The sequence below is a fragment of the Triturus cristatus genome, chromosome 6, assembly GCF_964204655.1.
Source record: "Triturus cristatus chromosome 6, aTriCri1.1, whole genome shotgun sequence".
Taxonomy (NCBI): domain Eukaryota; kingdom Metazoa; phylum Chordata; class Amphibia; order Caudata; family Salamandridae; genus Triturus; species Triturus cristatus.
In genome coordinates, this window is record NC_140589.1 from 1,177,549,777 (window position 1) to 1,177,575,402 (window position 25,626).

Below are 25,626 nucleotides of genomic sequence, written 5' to 3' on the forward strand. Positions count from 1 at the left end.
TTTAGGATGTCCAAACAATGGTATGGTTCATGTTATGTAGGTATAGTTTCTCTAAAATGTATCATGGGGAATATTTTAATGATCCCGTGTGGGAATAGAAGCTTAGACCCAAAAGAGGAAGTAGTGCTGGTGAAGAAGTAGGATATATTTTTGGAGCAATGATTCCATCGGTAGGTGTTATTTTGAATGACATTAAAATTAGAAAGTTGTCGATCATGGTGCATAAACAGTCTACTAGTACAGCAGAAGATTTATTAGTTGTGAATACTGAAATGATTGCTGTAAGATCCATGGTTTTGCAAAACTGTCTTGCTTTAGACATCCACCTTGTGAAAGAGGGCAGGGCCTGGCGGAAGTTAAAAGTTCAACAATTTTGTACTGACATGCTGGATAAAAGGAAAGATTTGATGACGTTTTTCAAAAGCATCACTGATCTGAAGAGTGATTTGAAGGAGCTAGAAGCAACAGGTGCTTGGGAAGCAGTTGGAAATGAAATTACTGCAATAGGTAACTGGTTTGGAGATCTGGAAAGTGGATTAGGTGGATCCATCTGGAAGCCTCTTGTGAAAATTGCTCTTTGTGCAATATTCCTGGTTTTGGTCTTTAAGGGATATAAGAGATTACTAGTAAAGGGGGGAATGAAAAGGAAGGGAGGAGATGTAGAGTTAGATTAGAGTCAGTGTAGATACTGTGATGCCAAAACATCTGGAGAATTCCAGAAAAACATTTATGAAAACAAAACCAAAGGAAATGATGGACGGAGTGTTGAACATTGCAAGCACTCACCCCCAGTCAACTGATCTGGGTTTAATCCATCACCGTTCTATAGCCCACTCTGCCACCCCAGTTCAGACATGGCCATATGCAAATCAGTCTGACCCTGTGCCTCATGGGAACAGTCCAGCCCGAACTGCCAAGCCATGTCTTCCCTGGACAGGAAACAAGCTTCCTAGGACCGGTTTCTGGCATTTCAGCCGTCTTCAGCCAGGCTTGCTTGAATCCAGTGGCAAAGTGAGCAAGGGACTCACGTCTGAGCATACCCTGCCAACTTATGGCGAACAAAGCCTCCTTTTATTTCTGTATCTCAGAAATGCTTAATTTGCATTAATTTCTAATTGCAATAAACCCACTTGACTCCTGGTCTTTATTGTGTGACCAAATGGGTTACATGAAATTGAATTGTGTTGCTGTATGTCAACTCTCTTTGCTCGTCCGCCAACCACAAAGGTCTGTCGCATGGAAATTTTAACCATGTCCCAACGTGCCATCACAGTCCTTTGGAATGCTTCACCCTGAGTTTAGTAGAATCCACAGGTTTCTTCTCCAGTGACTCCAGGTATGCTACAGTCTTTGAAAACTCTAAGAGAATTAAGGATTAAACCCTCACATCACTTCACATGGCATTATTACTTATTGTTCACAACTCCCACCAAAGGTAAGAAATACTCCACATAAGTGTTTTAGGACAGTCCGGGTTGCCACTGTCCTGAACCAAGAAACATAGACCTCTGTAAGATACAAATGAGGTGTATTCAGTGGCGGGTCCTCGAGGGAGTGCTGCAGGGAGGTGAGGCTGAGGAGGGGAAGGGTGGGGTGTAGTAAAGTCTGGCATACGGCCGAACGGAGGTAAGTAAATAAATAAATAAATAAATAAAACAATCTACATTGCGCGCTCTGGAAAGCCAACTCGGCGATGCAGCCCGCGCAATGTAAATTGTTTTTTATGTATTTATTTATTTACTTACCTCCGTTCGGCCATATGCTGGAGTTTACTACCCCCACCCTGCCCCTCCCCTGCCCCACCGTCCCACAGCGCTCCCTCAGGGAGCTGCCACTGGGTGTAGTATAGGTGTCTCAGAAAGACTTGGATAGGTGCTCTATATGTTAAATAGTTATTCAGACTGGATTTGGCGTTATGTATCTAAGTTGGTTCAGCTACATCATGGGACTCCTACATCCCGTCTGAGACTTTAGAGGAAAGAATGAGAACCAGGGAGGAAAATGTAAGTATCGGGGGTTTGGTGTACCTAAGTTGAGTTCCTCAACTCCAATAGGATGCATCACAGGTATAGATCAGGGCCCTCATACCAGTCATGCATACACATGAAGGTTATATGTGAACATTTTTTTATGTACTTTATAAAAAACAATTGTTTTTGCGGAGGAAAGATTAAAGCCACAAACAAATAACCTTTAACGGAAAAAGGGCTAGATATATAAAGAGAGAACAATTGCTTACTGAGCCAAAAAAGGTGTACAATGAGGACTAAGCTTTCTGATAAACCATTTGCATAGCTTGAGGGGAATTTCCCACTAAGGGGTCGATTCTGATCCTGGACTTTTATTTTACATACAAATCGGATCCGTATTTTTTTCCTTACAAATCGTACAAGTCCCTTCCAACCAGTGTAGTACGATTCGTACGGGAAAAATACATACAGATCGGCCCGATCCTTACAAATCGGATCGGGAAAAGCTGTACGACACGGACTTGTAAAAAAGACCATACAATTTGTAAAAAGGCTGTACAACCCGTCAAGTACGATTCGTACCGGGTTGTTAGCATGCGATTTGTATGGAAAATGGCCTGTATACGGGGAACGACTCGTACCGGGCTACGAAGCGAACCCCTATACGCCTCGTACACTGGTATGACTCGTTCTGGGTGTACGACTCGTACCGGAGTATGGGTCGTATAGGGGTATGAGGCGTACAGGGGTCCCCCCACATGCGAGGCATGTGTATGGAGCGTACCCCAACATCGCGCATGTACGCACCGTACATACGCGATTTTGGGGTCCGCACCGTACATACGCACTTTTGGGGTACGGTGCGTACACAAGCGATTTTGGGGTACGGTGTTTGTACGGTGCGTACACGACCAGTACCCCTTCAGCGCGTATATACGCACCAAACCCCACTTTCCGTGTCATCGGTACGCTCCGTACATACGCACCGTACCCCTGTATTCATGGGGTGTACGACGCGTACATTGGGGGTCCGTCTCGTACTGTTTTCGGGGCGTACAATGTTTTCCCAGCACTTTTTGGCTCCTGTAAAAAAGAGCCGTACGGAGTGCCGTTTGTACGAATCGTACTTGACGGGTTGTAAACTGCTGCCGGGAATACATGTGAACGTCGCGTACAGGGCAATCCGAATCGGAATCGCTTGTATATACGAGTTGTATGGTCTTTTTTACAATTTGTATGGAGAGAGTCTATTTGTACGGATTGTACTTCTTAGGTTGTAGGGAAATCCTTACAAGTACGAGTTGTATGGGGAAAACGCTCCATACCACGATTTGTACAGCGTTTTTCCAGGATCGGAATCGGCCCCTTAGTGTCTTCCAATAAGGATTCCACCCCTCAGAGTGGAGGAGACACTGCATTCTTGGACCTTTTCATGGCATTCAACACCCTTTAAAAGCAGTCATTGCTTAACTGGTTATCAACAGGAGCTTTGTGGATGTAGTTGGTGACTGTGATCTAGCATTGCTTTTCCATTCCTAATTGGTAGGATACAGTATAGTAAATTAGAACTCCACTATGACCTCTACCTGTTTTGGCATACCGCATGAGCTGACTCTGTTGGTGCACAAGGTAGAAGGTTACGAATTTTGATAAATCAATTCACACAAAAGAATTGGTAAACCTTTTTATTGTGGAGACAATGGCACTTGCATTATGGAAATAAGAGTAGGGATTCTAGTATGGTTTACTTTGCGGAGCCCCAATTCATCTGTCTCTGATCTTCCATCTTCTATTGTTTCTCGATGCTTCTGCAGTGTTTTTTTCCAGTGTCTGCAGAAGGCGGCAATCTGAACTTCATTCTTATCAGCCTCTGAGGACAGTGGTTGCAGGCCCTGTCAGAAATATTAAAAACATGTAGTTATTGTTATAAGGTTACTAATGAGGTTTAAGGGGCTAATATTTAGAAAAATAATGTAAACGTTAATCAGTGGTGTGGTTCAACCAGAAATATATTTACACGCATAGTTGTAATTTGCACACTTATCTATCAAAACACAGCACCAAATAAACATGTAGGCCATGAAGTTGTTGATATATCTACTCGCAAGAAATGAAAAAGGAAACTTTGAAAAATTAGGATCTATTGTGCCAAGTTAAATGCTCAGCCTGGCATAAAAATGACACTTCAGGTCGAATCAAGATTTTTAAGTACTTCACTAATCCTTCCTGGTTGTAAGCACATACTTCACCCTAAGAGGAACTGGGAAATCAAATAGTATAATGCTTTCACTACAAGATTGAGACTATAAGGAAAAAATTGAAGAGTCATTAAATCCTTAAAGCATTACACAAGCTTAAGAGCATCCATGGCCTCTTGTCCCACCTTTGAAATTTCCCTGAGGCTGCAGTGGACGAGGTCAAAGAATTGCTCTCCAACAATATGTCCTATTTACTGCTAGACCATTGCCCTATTTCTGCTGCCAAAGATCCAGTGCAGGATTTGCTCCTGCCCTGACTAATTGGCCAGTAATGAGTAGTGGTCTTTAAAATCAATGTATCGATAATGAAAGCCAGAGTATAAAAAACTCCTGGTAAACGTCTGTGAAAAATTTCTTTGGGCACTTATCACGTGGCTGGAGACAAGCCAGGAACTGATCTCGGGGTGGCATGCAGAATTGGAAAATGCCTTCCTTTATCAATAATGTTTTCATTGACGGTGTTAAAAAAACAACTAGATTTCCCTGTGACCGTAGTGCTTTTTTGTGATTCTCATCCCATTTTAGCTGCAATTAATATTTACCCTTTCATTCCCAACCCATTAACATTAGGTAGCTTCCCTGAATCTATTAGTGAAACCTCTGTCTTTCCATAAACATTTGTAGCTTGGGAGATTAAATACACACAAGGCTCCCCATGAGGTCTATAAATGTTGATTGAGTGCACAGAAACTGCCTAATTTAGGCTTTGGCAGATGGTGGTCTCTGTAGCGGCTTTAACGGCTGCTACCGGATTCGGGTGGTGGGGTAAGGGGCAGGGGGAGACAGGGGTCAAGGGACGATGACAAAGAAAAAAATACACTTACCTGAAATGGCCAGCTGCCGACTCTCCTCCGTTCTCCGTCCTCTTCCTTCTTCCTCTAGTCTCAGCCAGCAGCAGGAAGCACCAGACTCCCAGGTTCCCCTGAGCCAATCACAGCGCTGCAATGCAGCATTGTGATTGGTATGAGCTACATGGATCGGCGTTCAGATGGGGAATGGGAGGCTTTGCATGTTCCTCACCAGGCTGCATAATGCAACCTGTTTGGGAGGATGCGCAGTGCGCATGAATGTTTGGCCGGTCAAGAGGTCACGCCCACTTAAGGAGTGCAAAGCACTCCTCTCCCCTGCTATGCCCAGCTCCGCCCCAAGAGACACTGACTGCAAAGGAAAACTAAAATGATAATAGCGATAGTTATTATAATTTTAGCTTTCCTTTTGTTCAGTGAGACGACGCTCCTCCACCATGGTGGAGGAGCCGCCATTGGGCAGTCTGTCCATCGGGGTGGCGGAGTGCATTACCTTCGCCACCATAGTGGACTACTGTCTGTCAGAGCTAATCACTGTACATTGAAAGGAACAGCTGTCATGGGAACTCCCTTCAAGTTACAAAATGTTTTGTGGATGGGCACCATTGGTTTTGATGGCCGTCTCCCAAACTTTTACAAAGTTTTTGTTTTTCAGAAACAAACCCCCAATGTTTCTGAAAAGCATAACACACCCTGGGAAATTTTTCCGAGGATGTGGGAGCCATAATTTGTTTTTTCCGATGGGACAGAGAAAAGGGACATTATACCGTGCACCCTAGATAGGGTGGGTGAGCGGCGATAGTAATGTCCTTCCTCTGGCAGCCAAGTACTTCAGTAGATCATAAGAGTAAGTTTTCCATAGACAAAGATAATGGGAGCTCCATCAACAGAAAGCTTAGGGTCTGCTGGTTCCAAAATGAGGCTGATGGACCTCGGGTTCGGCAGACAGTGTACCACATTGTGGATGTAACAGAATACCCACTCCACCATTCTCTAAATCAGGCCTAAAGTTACAATATGAATTGTGTAAACGCACACACATTGTTTTGCCAAGGTGACCCACATGATTTTGCGGATGTCTAAACATGACAATTTTCGCTGTTGGCGGAACCATCCCAGTGGTTCGCCTTACAGTTTTCAGAGTGGTAGTGCTAACCATTTGCATCACCTTACTAAAACCCTAAGCGCTGTGAAAAATTGAGGGGCTGCTTAGTGAGCAAGTGTACTAAATGAGTCATTTCTGTCCAGCAGCAGGGGTTGAGGCTAAAAGTTAAAATATGCTAGAGTGTTGTCACAGACAGCACATTCTCCATCAAAATTGGCTCTTTGTATAAGAAAACTGTCAAAAATAAAATAATGGAACACAAAATCAGTCTCCATTAGGAAAGAGTGCTTTCTGCAAATATGATGGTCTCTTTCAAAGACACCAATAAGAAACTTTGAGGGATATGTACAAGGAAGTGGCGGAGAGAGGCATTAGCCTTCCTGGGTGTCTGCGTGCAGGGGAGGATTGCTTATGTGTAGGAAGGTGTCCCTTCCTGCACATTAACAATCCTAAAATGTCATTCTGTCACTGTCATGTGTGCTGCTTCGTGCGCCACAAATGAAAGTCACAAAATGGCATTTTTTCAAAGGATTGTTTATGTGTCGGAAGGGACACCTTCCGACACATAAACAATCCATGGCATTTCGCTTTTTCCATGTGTGCTGCACAAGGCAGCTCACATGGAATAAGCAAAAATAAGGAGAAATAATAAATTTCTTCTTGTTTCGCCAGCTTAAAACCAGGTTTTTCTTGGTCTTAATGTTGGCACTGACTCCTAGGTACACCACCCTTGTACATAGGGGGCGGCGTCAAAACCAATGGGTATGGCAGTGAAACGCCCACCGCCCACACCTTTCACGCTAACCATAGTTTGGAAGGGGGCCTTATTTACAAGGCAGCGTAACGCTGCCTTGTAAATAAGGCGCAGCCCCTATCGCCACCACAATGTCAGTAAAAGTGGCGTTGTGGTGGCGATAGGAGCTTCTACAAATGCCCCTTTGATTTAATACAGATTGGCAACGTATTATTAGCATTTCCACTCAGAATGATTGTATGTCGAAACAACACATGCCGTTACTCTGCAGTCTTTACAACAGTCTTGACAACCAATGCATGTTTACCACCCATTCCTTTGCCACTCATACCATTACAACAACATGCTTTGGGAAAGCGCTGGACTTTGGAGCGGTATAATTTACTATTCTAACTCCAGTTTGCACAACAGTAGGGAAAGCGTTTGACTGTAAAGTGCATCGCTGCTTTCCTTAACGCATGTCGTTGTAACAACATGCTTGGTAAAGGAATGTGTGGTAAAGATGCATTTGTTATTAAAGATGAATTTGTTATAACTGCCGCATTACTGTAACCGTCATGGTAAAGGCTGGTTCTCATCAGGATAACTAGGCCCTAACCCAGCCTCCACCAGTGATTGGTCTGGTTGGTGTGGTTTGACTGTTTATGTATTAGTGCACCCGTCACAGAAATCTCACCAGTTTAGCAGGTCCCAAAAATTAGCTGATTATGCCTCTGCCAAGTAGCTAGGTATTACTAGGTTTGAAAAAGGAATTTGAAAATCTATCCGTTCCTCACTCTTCAATGCAAAGCTGCTATGTGAAAGAAAAGTTAGATCACTTGTTAGTGCCACCACAATTGCGCCATTTTGCTAACTTCTTTTGGGAGATGTTTAATTGTTCTCCATCTTCTGTATATGGTTCCTCTCCATTGAACACACAACACTTAAAACAATTTGATAGTGTTCTTAAAATATCATCTAATATGTTATATTGTCCAAATATGGCTTGAAAGCATTAGTCCTTTGCAGCCACCTGAACTATTATAGTTTCATTAGAAATTCATAAATTGCCTCATTCTGAAACATTGACTTAAAGACTTAGTTCTGCCCCTGGTAAATATTGATTATATTAATGTGAGAACAGAGAGGACAGCTTCTGGATGGAATTGTGAAGGAATTAGCTGATGGTGTTGTAGGTGGGTGGGAGGATGCTAGCTTCCTATTTTCTGTCTTGTGGAAGTAGGAGGGCAGGGTAATACTGAGGTTGCTTGGTAAAGGTGGCTGGATTCAAGGTGTTGTTTTATATATGTGGAAAGAGATGGATAGTATAGAAGATGGCGAGATTAAATATTTAGTGAGTGTAGGCTAACACAGAATGGCTGGGTTGGAGTAAATGGTGGGATACCAGGTTGTGTATGGCTCTCCCATTACTCTTTCACCCCTACACTAGTCATCTGAGCAGGGAAAAAAAGTAGTTTGGTGGCAGTCGTGGTCTCAAAAGGGTGTTGAAGAATGGGAGAACTGTGTTTTAATAAGGGCATGCACATCAAGATTATTTTCCTAGATCATTGGTCAGATCGCAGACTTCGGTTTATTAAGGCACATTCGATTGGTGGTTTGACATGTGGGGAAGAGTTAGTTTGGTTGACTAGTGCTGAAGGTCAACAGGTTGAGTGTGCAAATCAATCTATGATTTAGTCTGGGGATAGAATAGAAGGAATTGGTATGGGAGGGGCTCTTTATTATTCTGAGTAACAAATGTGATTATATGCGTTGAGAGGGAAGATGTCATAAAAAAAAGCTGGGGATGAGCAGGGGTAATGTGATATAAATGTGTATTTCTTCAGGAGTCATGGAGATACTCAGAGAGACTTGAAATTGGAGAGTATCCTGCAATGCAATACTTGAGGTAGCACTGAAGGGTGAGGGACGTTAATGAGTGAGATAGGAGAACGGAAAGACATTAACACTGAGCTGGAATATTGTTCTGCAGATTAAGTATCGCTGCCAGTCATTTGTGTATGGCTCTGTGAATGTGAATACAATTTTTAGGTCTCGCGGCTAGCGTTGCACTTCGCAGCAGTGCTCGCGCGTGTGTTTTTTGTTTTGTCTTCTATTATTGGGCTTTTAGTGGCTGTATTTTTTAGACAGAGCATGCAATAGGCCAAAGGCTGGCGCATCGCTCCGCCCACGGCCTATTGGTGTCTGTTACGCGCACTAAAGCCTATCTGGTTTCAATTATCGTGCCCAAACGCGGGTGCGATAATTGAAAGCACATGGCTGTCTGTGGCGCACACACCATTGGTGGCTGTCTCTGCTTCCAAAAGCGATTGCTTTCGGTTTCGCGATCGCGATCGCTTTACTTGTGGCTTTGCTTTCAGTTTTGCGATCACTTTACTTGTGGCTTTGCGGCTGCAATACAGTTTGTTGCTTAACCCCTTCGATGCTCATGACGGAATGGTTCCGTCATGAGCATCGGTGCCACTGTGCTCATGACGGAACCATTCCGTCATGAGGCCAGGGGCACGAAATCCCTCTGCTGCAGACAGCAGAGGGATTTCTATTTAATGCCTTTGACCTTGGGAGCTGGGGAAGAGCTTCCCCAGCTCCCGAGGCCCCCTCCCTGGTTTCTGTGCAATGAAGATCAGCGCGCACGTCGCGCTGTCTTCATTGCATAGAAACCGAAACTGAAATGAGCCTTTAGGCTCATTTCAGTTTCACTTTGTATGTGCTCAGGGGGCTATCTCAGCCCCCCGGGCACATAGAAAGACGGGAGAGGTATCTGCCCTGCCAGTGGGGCAAAAAGCCCACTAGATGCCAGGGATTTTTCGGGGCAAATTTTAATTAGGGTGGGGGCATTGGCATGCCCGTTTTGGGCAACCCCCACCCTAATTAAAATTTACCCAAAAAACTCTCTGGCACCTAGTGGACTTTCTGCCTCCCCTGGGGGGCAGATGGGGGCATTAGCCCCCAATCTGCCCCACCGGGGGGGGGGCAAAAAGCCCACTAGACGCCAGGGAGTGTTTTGGGGAAAATTTGAATTAGGGTGGGGGTTGCCCAAAACTGGCATACCAATGCCCCCACCCCCCAAAAAAAAGCCACAGTGTTTCTGCCCCCCTTGGGGGAATATCGGGGCAACCCCCTCCCCCCGATGCCCCCCCGGGTGGCAGAAAGCCAACTGGGCACAGAGTTGTTTTTAGCAATATGCCTACCTGTGGATTTTGGGCCCTAGCGCAGCCGGCACATAGGGAAACCTACCAAACCCACACATTTCTGAACACTAGACACCCGGGGGCTTCCAGGGAGGTATGGCTTGCGTGGATCCCCCAACGTTCCCTTACCCAGAATCCCCTGCAAACCTCAATTTTAGCTGAAAAAATCACTTTTTTCACACATTTTGGTGTTGGAAAGTTGTGGCATCACCGGGCTCACACAAATTTACCACCACCCAGCGTTCCCCCAGGTCTCCCGGTAAAAATGGTGCCTCACTTGTGTGGGAGGCCCAAGTACCCGCGGCAGGCAAGGGCCCAAAACGCTGTGAGGCGACATCAAAATGGCCTATCGCAAAACCACCTGGTTTTGCAAGGGGGGTCACTTGGGTTTTTGGCCCGGTGCTCGGCGGCCATCTAGGGAAACCTACCAAACCCATACATTTCTGAAAACTAGACACCCGACGGCTTCCAGGGAGGTATGGCTTGCATGGATCCCCCAATGTTTCCTTACCCAGAATCCCCTGCAAACCTCAATTTTAGCTGAAAAAATCACTTTTTTCACACATTTTTGTGTGGGAAAGTTGTGGCATCTTCGGGCTTACACAAATTTTCCACCACCCAGCGTTCCCCCAGGTCTCCCGGTAAAAATGGTGCCTCACTTGTGTGGGAGGCCCAAGTACCCGCGGCAGGCAAGGGCCCAAAACGTAGTGAGGCGACATCAAAATGGCCTATAGCAAAAACACCTGGTTTTGCAAGGGGGGTCACTTTGGTTTTTTGGTCCGGTGCTCGGCGGCCATCTAGGGAAACCAACCAAACCCATCCATTTCTGAAAACTAGACACCCGGCGGCTTCCAGGGAGGTATGGCTTGCGTGGATCCCCCAACGTTTCCTTACCCAGAATCCCCTGCAAAATTCAATTTTAGCTGAAAAAATCACTTTTTTTACACATTTTGGTATGGGGAATTTGTGGCATCACCGGGCTCACACAAATTTTGCACCACCCAGCGCTCCCCCAGGTCTCCCGGTAAAAATGGTGCCTCACTTGTGTGGGAGGCCCAAGTACCCGCGGCAGGCAAGGGCCCAAAACGTAGTGAGGCAACATCAAAATGGCCTATCGCAAAGCCACCTGGTTTTGCAAGGGGGGTCACTTGGGTTTTTGGCCCGGTGCTCGGCGGCCATCTAGGGAAACCTACAAACCCATACATTTCTGAAAACTAGGCACTAGGCCGACCCGCACAAGTGAGGTACCATTTTTCTCGTAGGACTTTGGGAAATGCGGGGTGGGTGGAAATTTGTGGATCCACGCAGATTCCAGAACTTTCCATCACAGAAATGTGGGGAAAATGTGTTTTTTTTGCCAATTTTTTACGTTTGCAAGGGATTCTGGGTAGCAGACCATGGTGGGAGGCACTCAAGTCACCACATCTTGGATTCCCCTGGGTGTCTATTTTTCAAAAATGTATAGGTTTGCTAGGTTTCCCTAGGTGCCGGCAGGGCTAGGGTTCAAAAACTACAGCTAGTCACTTTGCCAAAAAAGGGTCATTTTTCACTGCAAAATTGAGGTGTGACCACGTTGCGTTTTGCGCCGTTTCCTGTCGCGGGCACTAGGCCGACCCGTACAAGTGAGGTACCATTTTTCTCGTAGGACTTTGGGGAACGCGGGGTGGGGGGAAATTTGTGGATCCACGCAGATTCCGGAACTTTCCATCACAGAAATGTGGGGAAAATGTGGTTTTTTTTGTCAATTTTTAACGTTTGCTAGGAATTCTGGGTAACAGACCATGGTGGGAGGCACTCAAGTCATCCCATCCTGGATTCCCCTGGGTGTCTAGTTTTCAAAAATGTATAGGTTTGCTAGGTTTTCCTAGGTGCCGGCAGGGCTAGGGTTCAAAAACTACAGCTAGTCACTTTGCCAAAAAAGGGTCATTTTTCACAGCAAAATTGAGGTGTGACCACTTTGAGTTTTGCGCCGTTTCCTGTCGCGGGCACTATGCTGACCCGCACAAGTGAGGTACCATTTTTCTCGTAGGACTTTGGGGAACGCGGGGTGGGTGAAAATTTGTGGATCCACGCAGATACCGGAACTTTCCATCACAGAAATGTGGGGAAAATGTGTTTTTTTGTCAATTTTCTACGTTTGCAAGGGATTCTGGGTAACAGACCTTGGTGGGAGGCACTCAAGTCACCCCATCCTGGATTCCCCTGGGTGTCTAGTTTTCAAAAATGTATAGGTTTGCTAGGTTTCCCTAGGTGCCGGCAGGGCTAGGGTTAAAAAACTACAGCTAGTCACTTTGCCAAAAAAGGGTAATTTTTCACTGCAAAATTGAGGTGTGACCACGTTGCATTTTGCGACGTTTCCTGTCGCGGGCACTAGGCCGACCCGCACAAGTAAGGTACCGTTTTTCTCGTAGGACTTTGGGGAACGCGGGGTGGGTGAAAATTTGTGGATCCACGCAGATTCCGGAACTTTCCATCACAGAAATGTGGGGAAAATGTGTTTTTTTGTCAATTTTCTACGTTTGCAAGGGATTCTGGGTAACAGACCTTGGTGGGAGGCACTCAAGTCACCCCATCCTGGATTCCCCTGGGTGTCTAGTTTTCAAAAATGTATAGGTTTGCTAGGTTTCCCTAGGTGCCGGCAGGGCTAGGGTTCAAAAACTACAGCTAGTCACTTTGCCAAAAAAGGGTCATTTTTCACTGCAAAATTGAGGTGTGACCACGTTGCATTTTGCGACGTTTCCTGTCGCGGGCACTAGGCCGACCCGCACAAGTAAGGTACCGTTTTTCTCGTAGGACTTTGGGGAGCGCGGGGTGGGTGGAAATTTGTGGATCCACGCAGATTCCAGAACTTTCCATCACAGAAATGTGGGGAAAATGTGTTTTTTTGGTCAATTTTTTACGCTTGCAAGGGATTCTGGGTAACAGACCATGGTGAGAGGCACTCAAGTCACCCCATCCTGGATTCCCCTGGGTGTCTAGTTTTAAAAAAGGTATAGGTTTGCTAGGTTTCCCTAGGTGCCGGCAGGGCTAGGGTTCAAAAACTACAGCTAGTCACTTTGCCAAAAAAGGGTCATTTTTCACTGCAAAACTGAGGTGTGGCCACGTTGCGTTTTGCGCCGTTTCCTGTCGCGGGCACTAGGCCGACCCGCACAAGTAAGGTACCATTTTTCTCGTAGGACTTTGGGGAACGCGGGGTGGGTGGAAATTTGTGGATCCACGCAGATTCCAGAACTTTCCATCACAGAAATGTGGGGAAAATGTGTTTTTTTTGTCAATTCTTTACGCTTGCAAGGGATTCTGGGTAACAGACCATGGTGGGAAGCACTCAAGTCACCCTATCCTGGATTCCCCTGGGTGTCTAGTTTTCAAAAATGTATAGGTTTGCTAGGTTTCCCTAGGTGCCGGCAGGGCTAGGGTTAAAAAACTACAGCTAGTCACTTTGCCAAAAAAGGGTCATTTTTCACTGCAAAATTGAGGTGTGACCACGTTGCGTTTTGCGCCGTTTCCTGTCGCGGGCACTAGGCCGACCCGCACAAGTGAAGTACCATTTTTCTCGTAGGACTTTGGGAAACGCGGGGTGGGTGGAAATTTGTGAATCCACGCAGATCCACTCATGAGGTGTAAGTGGAATGTCCTCTTATTATGCCTACTTTTTTGTACAAGGAAGTGTCTCAGAAGGGAGTAGGCGTTAGTCCCTTTGAACTTCTGTTCTGTCATCCGGTGAATGGACTTCTCAGTCTTGTAAAGGAGGGATGAGAGCAAGCTCCCAAAAACCCTATCAGGAAGTAGTGAGATACATGTTGGCACTCAGGTCTCTGATGAAATGCTTCTGCAAGAAGAAACCACTAGGAACTGGACACCACCTACGAAGTGACAAAGCACTGATACAACCAGAAGGCCACTCTGGTGGTTACCAACCTGGCCAGAAGCTGTGGGTTATGGAGTCTGTGGAGCCCGGGCCTTAAATAACCGGTGGACCGAGTTATATGAGGTAAAAAAGCAGAAGGGGGTAGGTAACCTACTCTGTGGACCTGAAGACATCAAGAAACCCCTTGAGGGTCCTGCATGTAAACCGCCTCAAACTTCACCTTGGAAGATCCGAAGTAACCATGCTCCTAGTGACAGTTGATGATAGTGGAGGAGACCAAGCCTCTCCCTAACCTTCTGACTGCCAACAAGCAAGATGGTTCAGTGGAAGGAGCTGTCCTCTCACCTACCATGACCTCACAGCAAAAGGGGAACAGTTGCCACTTGCTGCGGCAGTTTGGCCCACTCTTATCACTTACCCGTAGCTTAACTCTTGGTGTCCCCATTTTATTGACACTGGAGATGGAAAGCCTTTCAAAAACAATATTTGCAGATTGTCTGACAAAGCCAGAGCCGGCATGAAGGAGAAGGTATCCAAGAGGTAGGAGATAGGAGGTAGGGATGATTGAGGACTCCATCAGCCGCTATACTAGTCCAGTTATTAGGCCGTACTTCCCAGGTGTAACACCAGAACTCTGGTTCTATGTCGATTACAGAGGGCTCAGCTTAGTCACTAATACTGATATACACCCCATCCCAAATTGATGAGCTCATCGATCAGTTGGGAGCTGTTAAGTTCCTGCGTACGTTTGACTTGAAAAAAATATACTTCCAGATTGCTTTAACAGAGTGGGTTAAGAAGAGGTCTGTATTCTCCACCCCAATTTCATGTGATGCCCTTTGGGTTAAAGAATGCCACTGCCACCTTCCAGAGGTTGGTCAACCGGTCCTAGCTGACCTAGAGGACTTCTGGGCTGCCTACTTGAATGACATTACAGTCTACAGTTCTAGCTGGAATGACCATGTGCACCACCTCCAGGCAGTGCTTCAGGCTCCGAAGAGGGCATGACTGACTATCAAGGCTGGCAAATGCCAGATAGGGTGAGGTTCTGTAGTATACCTCGGTGATCAAGTCAGTGGAGGTAAGTTGCAGCCACTAGTAAGTAATCCTGACCTGGGAACCCCCCAAGACCTAGACTGAGGAGAGAGCCTTCTTAGGCCCTACTGTTTATTACAGGAGATTTGTCAAGGGAAATGGCACTATTGTTTCCCTCTTGAGAGAGCTGTCTTTTAAGAAACAACCCAAGAAGGTGATCTGGATAGGGGTGTACCAGAATGCTTTTGATACATTGAAGTAAGGCATGTGCACAGCACCAGTGCTTAAGACACCTGACTTTTCCATAGAGTTCATTGTCCACACAGAAGCATCTGAGAATGTAATTGGGGCTGTTCTCTCACAGCTGAATGATGAGGGCTTGGACCAACCTGTAGCCTTTATCAGCAGAATGCTACTGCCCAGCAAATAGAGGTGGAGTGCATTACAAAGGGAAGCTTTTGGAGCCCTCTGGGCTCTGAAGAAGTTGAGCTCACACCTCTTTCGACTCATTTCCAGGTTCAGACAGGCCATAGATCCCTCAGATGGCTAACGCAGATGAGAGGTGTGAATCCCAAACTGTTGAAGTGTTCCACCTCCCTAAAGGGAATGGACTTTATGGTGGAACATTGCCATTTGACTTACCATGCCACAGCTAATGGTCTTTCTGGGTGTTTCCGCCTTAGTGATGAGAACTCAGCTGGGGAGAACATGTGATGGAGCAGGATTTCACGCAAAGAAACCTGCTTGGGTGAACACCCCCATAATATGTACTAACAGTAAGTAGTAATAGAAAACTAACGTGCACCTTACATAAACACGAGGGAAACTGCTTTGCGCATGCATGCACTAACGTGAGATAACGTTTAAAAGAACTAAAATCGTATTTACATTATGCTTTGAAAGAAACGAGAAATAATGCATGACTAGGCTGCATATGCAATTCGTAGTCTGCATGTTGCTTTATTTGCTTTGAAATAATAAATAATGCTGCTTTTGCTTAAAGCTATGCTAGGAAAAACATAAATGAGGGATAGTGCTAAGGTGGGAGGCATAACAGTAAAAAGTGGATTATGATATAATTAATGAATGTTATGTTTGCTTTTGCCATAGTGAGCCGAATAATCAGCTATTATTCTTAAGTTAGCCGAATAAGATGAGGCTCTGAAGGATGAGCGAGAGAGCACGTGATCTGAACAGACGAAAATGCCGAGCGTAACAGGTTCAAGGCTGGACTGTATAGAATGTGTTGTTCGTCTGCCAAGAAAAGTGACTAACCGTGGATTCCAAGATCATTTCCGTGGATGTAGTAAAAGAAGCAGCATGAGAATATTTATGAATGTATCGGACATTGTGATAAAAGAACGAGTCAAAGTTGATGTAATAGAAAGGGAGGTTTTCCAATGGACATGTGCAAGTAATGAATAAAGTCGCAGTGGTGTGACAGACCACCTCATGAGTCCACCAATCAACTGTCAAGTTTCGCGAAAATGTTTTTACCATCAACTCTTCAACTAATTGGTCTATCGACCAAGGAGAAGGAAAGTTGATGTATAGGTTTAATTATGTATTCAGAGATGTCAATATGAATTTGTGAAGGAAACACATTTAACGTCATTAAAACTTGACCCCCAGAGCATCAGGGATTTGGGTGAATGTGTATGGGCCATTATGTTGTAATGTATTATAGCCCGCCGTAGCGGGTTATACCTGCTATTAAAGGCCTGCTGCATCGTTAAAGGCCCGAGCCGAAGGCGAGGGACTTTAACAAGACAGCGGGACTTTAAACGCCGGTATAGCCCTGCTACGAAGGGCTATAAGGCTATTAGAACATTCTGTCACTAGAGGGCAGAATGTTCTAACAAAACAAAGCCTTCAGGGAGCGCGAGGGGATTCAAATCCCCTCAGGTTCCCTGAAGCCTTTGTTCACAGCTGTGAACAAAGATCCATTGGAATGTTGTAGCTCCGGGCTTATACCAGCCAATATAAGCTTGGAGCACTCCATTGTTTTTAATGGAGTTTCCAGCATTCCAATGTTCTAATGAGTATTAATCCCTGATCAGGTATTGAGTAGCTCTGGATCCATTTTCTGGTAGCAGAGGACGGTTTAATTATTGATTAGTTTAGTAATGATTATTGATTATATATTCTTAACACAAAGAAGTTAGTGTCCTGTTCTATGTTTTCTAGAAGTACAGGTATGGAGCTACCTGTGGAATCCTGGGAATGGAATTTAGCTTGAAGTAGGCAGAAGAAGGGTGTGGATAGAGAAATCCAACTTCAGAAGTACTTTGTCTGTTGTAATAATACCGAAGCTAACAGAGGGCTGTAGGTGTTATATGAGGCACAATATTGTATGTGAGTAGAGTGCCTGAAATAGCGAAGGGTCGATTTCCGAAACTCAGCCTTATCCCCAGGGGAGTACCAAGACCTCTTTTCACACCACAAAGTCATCTTGCAAAACTTTGGCCTTATCCCTAGAGGAGTAATAGGTCCTCCCGGAGCTTGTTTGAGGGGTAAAATAGCGCTGGTCGTTATTATTACTCGTAGTGAAGAAAACCTTTCGGAAAAGTGAAAACTATCTCTTTATTAGTGTGACAGACCAGGTAGCATTGTTTTGTGTTGTTACTAATCAAATTATTGATTAAAAGTACTTAGAAATACATTGCTGTATTGTTTTGTAAAGGGAGGGTCAGTAGAAGGAGTAATACTGACGTCAGAAAAGGCCGCGCTGGCATTGGTCAGGCAGCAGGCGTGTACTGAGCTGTGATTGGTTGGTTGGTGTGAACCGCGCTAGTATTGGTTGAGACCTTGCTTACGTAGTGGTGCTCTGATTGGATGGTTGGTGTAAGTCGCACTAGTATAGGACGAGAACTGACAAATAGAACAAGTAGATTTATGGAAGGGTTTCCTTGTTTGTTTTGCTGAGAAATATTAGCGTAAAAAGTCAGAAAAATTAAGCTGCATAAGAAAATAAAGAATTTCTTTAAAAAGGATAAACCAATTGTGACTAGAGACGGAATTCCTATTCCACCTCCAAGAACGCCTGCTTCTTATATGATGTTGGAGCGAAGATACCATTCATGTTTGTGCTTAGAGAACTGGGTGGAATATACGAAGGATGATGGTGTTATAGCTTTTCCACAGCATGGTTCATTTAATGTAAGGATTTTACAGAATTTGAGAAATCGGATGAATTGACTAAAGTTGAATCCCAGATTGACACAGTACGAAGCCTTAGAGGAATGAGAAGTTGAGGCATTTGAGAGAGAGAAATATAGAGGTACCAGAAGATACAGAAATTTGATGTTTGGGTATCCTTTTGAGAGTAGAGAAGAAAAGTTAAAAAAAAATGGAGAAGAGCTGTGATAACAGAAGGCTTGTACCCCTTTCTAGTTGCTGATGATCAGACAGGAGTCAAGTGTGAAGAGAAAAAGAAAAATATAGAGACTTCAAGTTTAAGAGATGCTCCAAATAATTCTGAGGATGATGAGTTGTTAGAGGATACAATGACTAAAAGACCTCCGCCATATGAAGCGAAATCGGGGGAGGTGACTCAGAATGCCCCACAAATGGGAACCCCATCAACTTCGCAAGTCACAGAAATAGCTAAGGTAGTATGAAAGAATGAAACAAATTTGCTGAATAAGGCAAGAATAAAGCAGGTTCAGAGAATGAATCAGCTAAGTCTAAATGCGGAAGCATTGACAATACTAGGAACGATTGGTCCCATTGTATGAAGAAAAGCAAAATCTGTCAAAAGTACATACGTAGGCAGTACCGAGAAGCAGTGTCAGGGGTGAATTGGTGACAGTAATAAATGAGAGTGGATAGACTGATCAGAATACTACATTGTTAGATCTTCCGGTTTGTGAGTTGATAACAGAAACCCCTAAAAGTAGTAAACAAATAGAGCCAAGGAGAATACGGCCGAGTGTCACTCCAATGGCAGCAAGTTCGACTGGTCCGTCACCAGAGGAATTGAATATTTGGATAAAGGAAATGACAAAGCCAAAACCGCAACCACAGAGTATAAATGTGAGTCAATTGAAAGTAGATTTGGAAGAAATTATTATTATTGGTACAATAAGTCCAGACAGATTAGGAACTTACCAAGATGATAAAGTATTGTTTTTGTGTAGGAGCAAAGGATTTACATGAGAAAATATCAAAAGCTGCTAGTGAGTATGGAACAGACATAGCAAAGTCAAAGGTGTTGCAAAAATCATACAGGTTGACCTTTACTGATAAGGATTTAGAGAGTTTAAATGTGTCTGGGAAAAGATTGCAGATAAGGAGTTAATTAATGTGTTGAAGAAATGGGGAGATGTAGATTGAAGGAAAAATAGATGGACAAAGAAGAAAGAAGAAGCAGCTACTAAAAGAGTGTCCATATTTCTGTTGAAAGAGACAGAACAAGTTGAAAGGGCGTGTCCGATAAGACAGGTTCCAGGTGGTGGATATGTTCATGTTCCATGGTCAAGACAGGATATATTGTCTTTCACTAACGATTTTCCCAGGTTAAGAGAGAAACCGGTTGAATGGTACAAACAGGTAGAGATGTTTGTGAAAGTCTCAAAGGTTTTGCTGAAGGATTTAGATGGGTTGTTTGAGATTGTCGTTCTAGCAGATCTGTGGACAGAGTGTAAGATCACTTTTGATTGGCCAAAAGAAGGATATCCTTGAGATCCTAAAAAAGGTGCACCATCTGAGGAGGTGATGAAAAACTATAATCAGGTAATCACTTTCTTGAAAGGGAAAATTTCTCAGAAAGAAACAGATTGGATTAAGATTGACAGGACGACCCAAGAACCAAAGGAGTCAGTGCATGTCTACTATGAAAGGTTGTTGCAGGTATTTAAACAGTACAGCGGGTTTGAGAATATTGGAGACAAGGATATGGGACATTTTGTGTATCATTTTGTGTTTGGATTGAAACTGGAAATTAGCAGCATTTGATTTGTTGGCAAAGCAAACCAATTGATGAAATTCTGAGGTATGCAAAGTATTGTAGTGACAACATTGAATTGAGACATAAAAAGTTAAAAAAGAAAATGATGTGGGCGCAAGTGAAAGTGGAACAGCAGCAAGAAGCAAACAAAAGTCCTCAATCAGGTGAGGAACTTCGATTTTCGATCACGATCGAATCGACCCGCCATTTTGTGACCCGCCGCCATTTTGTGTTGCCATCACTCAGGCAGCACGGCGAACAAAGTCTATTCTGCTTTTCCCGTAGCTTGGTGTCGAAATACGTCCTCGGCCTTTATTTGTGAAGCTGGTGTTTGGACTAGCCGAGTACACTAATCCTTGTCTGGCTTTCCTAATCCCTGTTTCAACTATCTGAAGGCTCGCACTATTCTTCTTCCTCCTACTTACACTGCTTCTGCCAATTATCACCGAACCCGTCTCAGCCGAGGAATCATTAACTCAAAAGACACCGCGGGACAAGAGGGAGGAGATTTCCTTAAAGGTTTTCTTCCTTTCTGGGGTCCAATGGCCAACAACAGAAATATAAGGCAATTGGTCTGTGTCGTAGAGACTACAATAGACATCACTGTAGGAGCCTTAAGTAATATCACGGCGGAACTACAGGCGGATTGTCTTATGACCTTGCAAAATAGAGTTGCCTTAGACTTTATTCTTGCCGATCGTGGTGGAGTATGTAAATTGATCGGGTCAAGCTGCTGTATTTTCATTCCTAATGACGCTCCAACAGTATACCAAGCTATGTCCAAGTTGCACATAATCTCCGAGTCTATTCATCAGGACGAAGGAGATTGGTCTTTAACGGAATGGTTTTGGGGACTACTGTCCAAATGGGGTTGGAAAGCATTGACATTCCTTGGAATAATCTTGACTATTGTATTTTCTTGTTGCCTTTGTATGCACTGTGGTCCCGCTATCTGTGATCTTTGTGCTACTATGTGCATCCCAAAACCCAAACCTCAAGTAACAGAAAACATAAGGATGATGTTACAGCAACAGCTCGATGATCTCATGGCTATTGACGTGGACTCAGATTAACGTGAGTCTATCTTGCCTGAGTTCTGGCAAAAGGAGGGTCTGAGGAACTTCGATTTTCGATCACGATCTAATCGACCCGCCATTTTGTGACCCGCTGCCATTTTGTGTTGCCATCACTCAGGCAGCACGGCGAACAAAGTCTATTCTGCTTTTCCCGTAGCTTGGTGTCGAAATACGTCCTCGGCCTTTATTTGTGAAGCTGGTGTTTGGACTAGCCGAGTACACTAATCCTTGTCTGGCTTTCCTAATCCCTGTTTCAACTATCTGTAGGCTCGCACTATTCTTTCCTGATCATATCTTATTGACTGGCCTTCACTGTCTCCTGCTAGCATTCTCTTGTGTCACGACTGTCCTCCAATACACACAAACGTATCTCACCACCTGCAAGTTAGTTATAATCTGTTAATAAATTAGTTCGGGGGTGGGATGACAAACACAGTTGGAGGAGAGGTCTCTTCGAGTCATCTGATATTTCTATTTTCGAACCTTTCTTACTGGTTCCGCTTTGTTTTTCCACTTACCCTATTGGCTCTCTTCTTCTATGCTTGGGGCGTGTATCTTGTTAATAATTATGTATTGTATAGTATTTAATCTGATGCGCCACAGAGTGAAGTGGCAGTCTCCTGAGAACCTACTTTGTGTACTTCTAGGATAACTGTACTAGCTGCAGCTAAATAAATCCAATCTTCTAACGCCGACAGAGTGTCCCGTGTCTCTGTGTAGCGAAGCAAGTGAACTCCGGAGACAGAGGGCGTACCCTGCGCCACCAGGTCCAAAAGGTTCTGGTTCTTCACAGGTTATCAGATGAATGGTCAAAATCAAAATAGTCAAATACCCATTGGGGGTAGAAGAAGAGGTCAAATGAGTAGAGAGAAAGCTATGAAGAAATTTCCTTGTCATGTGTGCGAAAAGCATGGACATTGGAAGAACGAGTGTAGATCTGCTAAAAAGAATAATGGGGCAAATCAAAATTTTATTCCACAGATGTAGAATGAGGTGGGTGTAAATCAGCAGCGGATAGTTACTCCACAGTTACAGGTGCCACAAGCCCGATGCCAAATAATGTGAATGCTCAAGTGCAGAGGTACAGTGCAAATATTGGATTTCACGGAGGTGAACAAATTGGTAAGAATCAAAGTGCGCAAATGGTTCCGCAATACTGGTTGCAGTGCAATGAAAATGATTCAGACTCATCTTAATGACGGTGCCTGAGGGGGGAGGAAGAGTGCGTACATGGAGCATCCTTGGCGGTAGATCAGTCAGGTCCATTTGTTGAATGGAAAGATGAAGGTAATGATATTACATTCCTAGAGGACACTAGTGCTACCTGTTCTACTGTGAGAGCAGCGGAAATTCCAAACCTACCCCACTCGGGAGAAACTATCCAAGTTGTATGAGTCTCGAATAAGCGCATAAAGACACCAGTCACAAATCCAATAGAAGCTCATATTGAGAATTTCAGATACATGTATTGTTTTGTGGTATGTGACTCAAGTCCAGTAAATCTCTTGGGTAGAGATTTATTATGTAAGATGAATTGCATCATCTATTGTATGCCAAATGGCATTGCATTTGAAACACCTGATGAAGATGTTGAATTTAAGAGGATGCTAGCGAAGCAAGGGACAGAGGTGGATGAGTTGTTTTCACTTCTCACTGAAGAGAATTTGCCTGAAGAATTAAAAAGTGCAGTAAGATCAGATGTGTGGGATTTTTCAGGAAAATAAATTGGCCTAATGACAAATGTAGATCCAATACAGATTACAGTGAAAGAGGGTGCTGTATATACAAACACACCCCGTACAAAATGAGTCCGTAAATAATTGCGGGAATTACTCCTGTGATCGACCAAATGATTGAACAGGGAATTTTGCAAGAAATACTAAGCAGTCCTTTTAGTTCGCCTATTATAGGTATCAAAAATCCCAACGGGAAATATAGAATAGTGCAGGATTTAGGAAAGGTTAATATAATCGTAGTGCCCTGTTGTCCAGTGGTGCTAAATCCAGCAGTGATCCTTTACCAAATTCCCTGTGATGCTGAATGGCACACAGTGATTGATTTGTGGCAAGCATTTTTCTCTATTCCTTTACATCCGGAAAGCCAATATTTGTTTGCACTCCAGTTCGGACACCGTGTTTTGGCATGGTGCCGAGTTTCTCAAGGGTACACCGAGAGTCCCTCAATCTTAAACCAGATCTTGAAAAAATGTCTGGAGACTTTAGTCATGCCAGGAAATTCAGTTTTGGTTCGATATATTGATGACCTGTTAGTGTCATCAAAGAAACGAGAGGCATGTGTAAAAGATACAGTTGCCTTATTGAACCATTTGGCAGAAGGAGGACACAAAGTGTCACCAGCAAAATCACAATTCTGTAAACAAGAGGTCCAGTACCTAGGACACAAAATAGAAAAGGGAGTCAAAAAAGTGACACCAGAAATAATGAATGTGATCAAACAAATGAGCCTCCCTAAAACTCAGTAAGAAGTACCAATGTTTTTGGGAATGGTTGGATACTGTAGGCAATGGATCAGGGATTTCTCACTGATTGTAAAACCTCTACAGAGGTTGACACAAAAAGATGTGAAAGATCCGATTGTGCTGGATGATGAAGGTATGGAGGCCTTTACAAAATTGAGACAGTCTTTGTCAAGCACCTGCATTGGGAATGCCTGATTATGCAAAGGAGTTTGAATTGTACTGCTGTGAAAGGGATGGATGTGCACTTTCAGTCGTAACTCAGAAACATGGAATGGCACGACGTCCAGTAGCATATTTTTCTGCTACTTCAGTTTCAGTGGCTGAAGTATTACCAGGATGTTTGAAAGCAGTAGCTGCTACTTATGTGAGTTTTTAACAGAGTGAAGCTATTGTGATGGAATATCCAGTCAAAGTGTACGTGCCACATTCTGTTAAGATCTTGTTAACTCGCACCCCAACACAGTACATGACCTCTAGCCGACTGACTAAGTACGAGAGAGTGATTTTGGGTACAGAAAATGTAACTGTGGTGAGGTGCACAACTGTGAATCCGGCAACCCTATTGCCAAATTCATATTGTGAGGAAGTAAGAGAAGAAGCGGATCATGATTGTCTGAATGTGACAGAACTGTGCACCAAACCTTGGCCAGACATAGAAGACGTTCCATTGGAAGAATCAGATTGTGAGATGTTTGTTGGGCGGTCTTGTCTAAGAAATGAGATGGGTGAACTACGCACTGCCTAGGCTGTTTGCACCATAGCTGGAGTTCTAGAAGCATCCTGTCTAAAAGGAGTAAACTCTGCTCAAATTACTGAATTGATAGCTCTGATTAGAGCGTGCAAAATTGCCAAAAGCCTGAGGGTAACCATATTCACTGATAGCCAACATGGGTTAGGGGTTGTCCACGATTTTGGACAGCTATGGATGCAAAGGGGATTTTTGACTTCTTCAGGTTCCCCTATACGTCACAGCAAAACTGTAAAAGAATTATTGGATGGTTTACAATTACCCAAAAGAATTGCAGTGGTCAAATGTGCCGCACATAAATCAGGAGATGATTATGTGACGAAAGGCAACAGATACGCTGATCAAGTAGCGCGTTTCTGTACACGAATTCTAATGGCCTTAAACAGAGGGATTGAAAGAGAAAATACCAATTGCCAATTTATGTTTACATATTCATATGAAACCTGGGATAAGATCAGGCAGCTGCAGGAAGAAGCAACTAATGAGGAAAAGGAAATCTGGAAAAATTCATGCTGTAGAAAGAGAGCGGAAGACGAAGTGTGGGTCTATATAGACAAAAGACCAGTCATGCCAGATAGATTACTATCCCACATTGCCAGGATGTACCATGGAATTGCACATGTTGGAAGAGATGCGATGATCATGGTATAATCCAAAGTTCAGGGTCATTGCAGAGAGCCTCTGCCAGAGGTGCATCACCTGTCAGCAGCAGAATCCAGGCAGAAAGACAGTTGTCAGTTGGGAACAAAATGGGAAAGCAGCAAGGCCATTCACCCGACTCCAGTTGAACTTCATAGAGCTACTCCCTTGAAATGGGCTGAAATATGTGTTGATTGTTGTCTGCTTGTTTTCTCGCTGGGTGGAAGCCTATCAAGCGAGAAGGAATGACAATTTAACTCTTGCAAAGCTACTTCTAAGAGAACTGTTTCCTAGATACGGATTTCCAGTCACTTTAGAAAGAGATAGAGGAACCCACTTTAACAATGAGATAGTTCAGATGATTTGTACAGCATTGCAAATTGAACAAAAGCTGCATTGTGCCTATCGACCAGAAGCATCTGGAGTGGTTGAGCAGATCAATGGCACAATAAAATCTAGGTTAAGAAAGGTGTGTGCATCCACAACACTGAAGTGGCCCGATGCTTTACCCCTTGTATTAATGAGTCTTAGAAGTATTCCTGACTAAAAGACGGGTTTGAGTCCACATGAAGTCCTACTGGGAAGAGCCTTGAGACAAACATAGATACCAGCGAACAAACTGATGAATATATCTGATGATCTAGTGCTTGACTATTGCAGAGGATTGGCTGATCTGGTGCGTTCTGTGTCTCATCAGGTTGGAGAAAACGCCACCACAACACAAGCGAACCAAGCTCATGACCTGAGTC

At 44.1% G+C, this 25,626-nt stretch overlaps 1 protein-coding gene across 1 annotated transcript in view; it reads right to left on the reverse strand.

Annotated features, from left to right (window-relative positions):
• Window positions 1–3,655: 3,655 nt before the first annotated feature.
• LOC146821139 (uncharacterized) overlaps window positions 3,656–25,626 on the reverse strand; it is a 174,662-nt gene continuing 152,691 nt past the window's right edge. Inside the window, exon 5 of the mRNA XM_085609328.1 lies at window positions 3,656–3,862. Within this exon, the coding sequence (XP_085465454.1) occupies window positions 3,656–3,862 (207 nt within the window). The remainder of the gene's footprint in view (window positions 3,863–25,626) is intronic.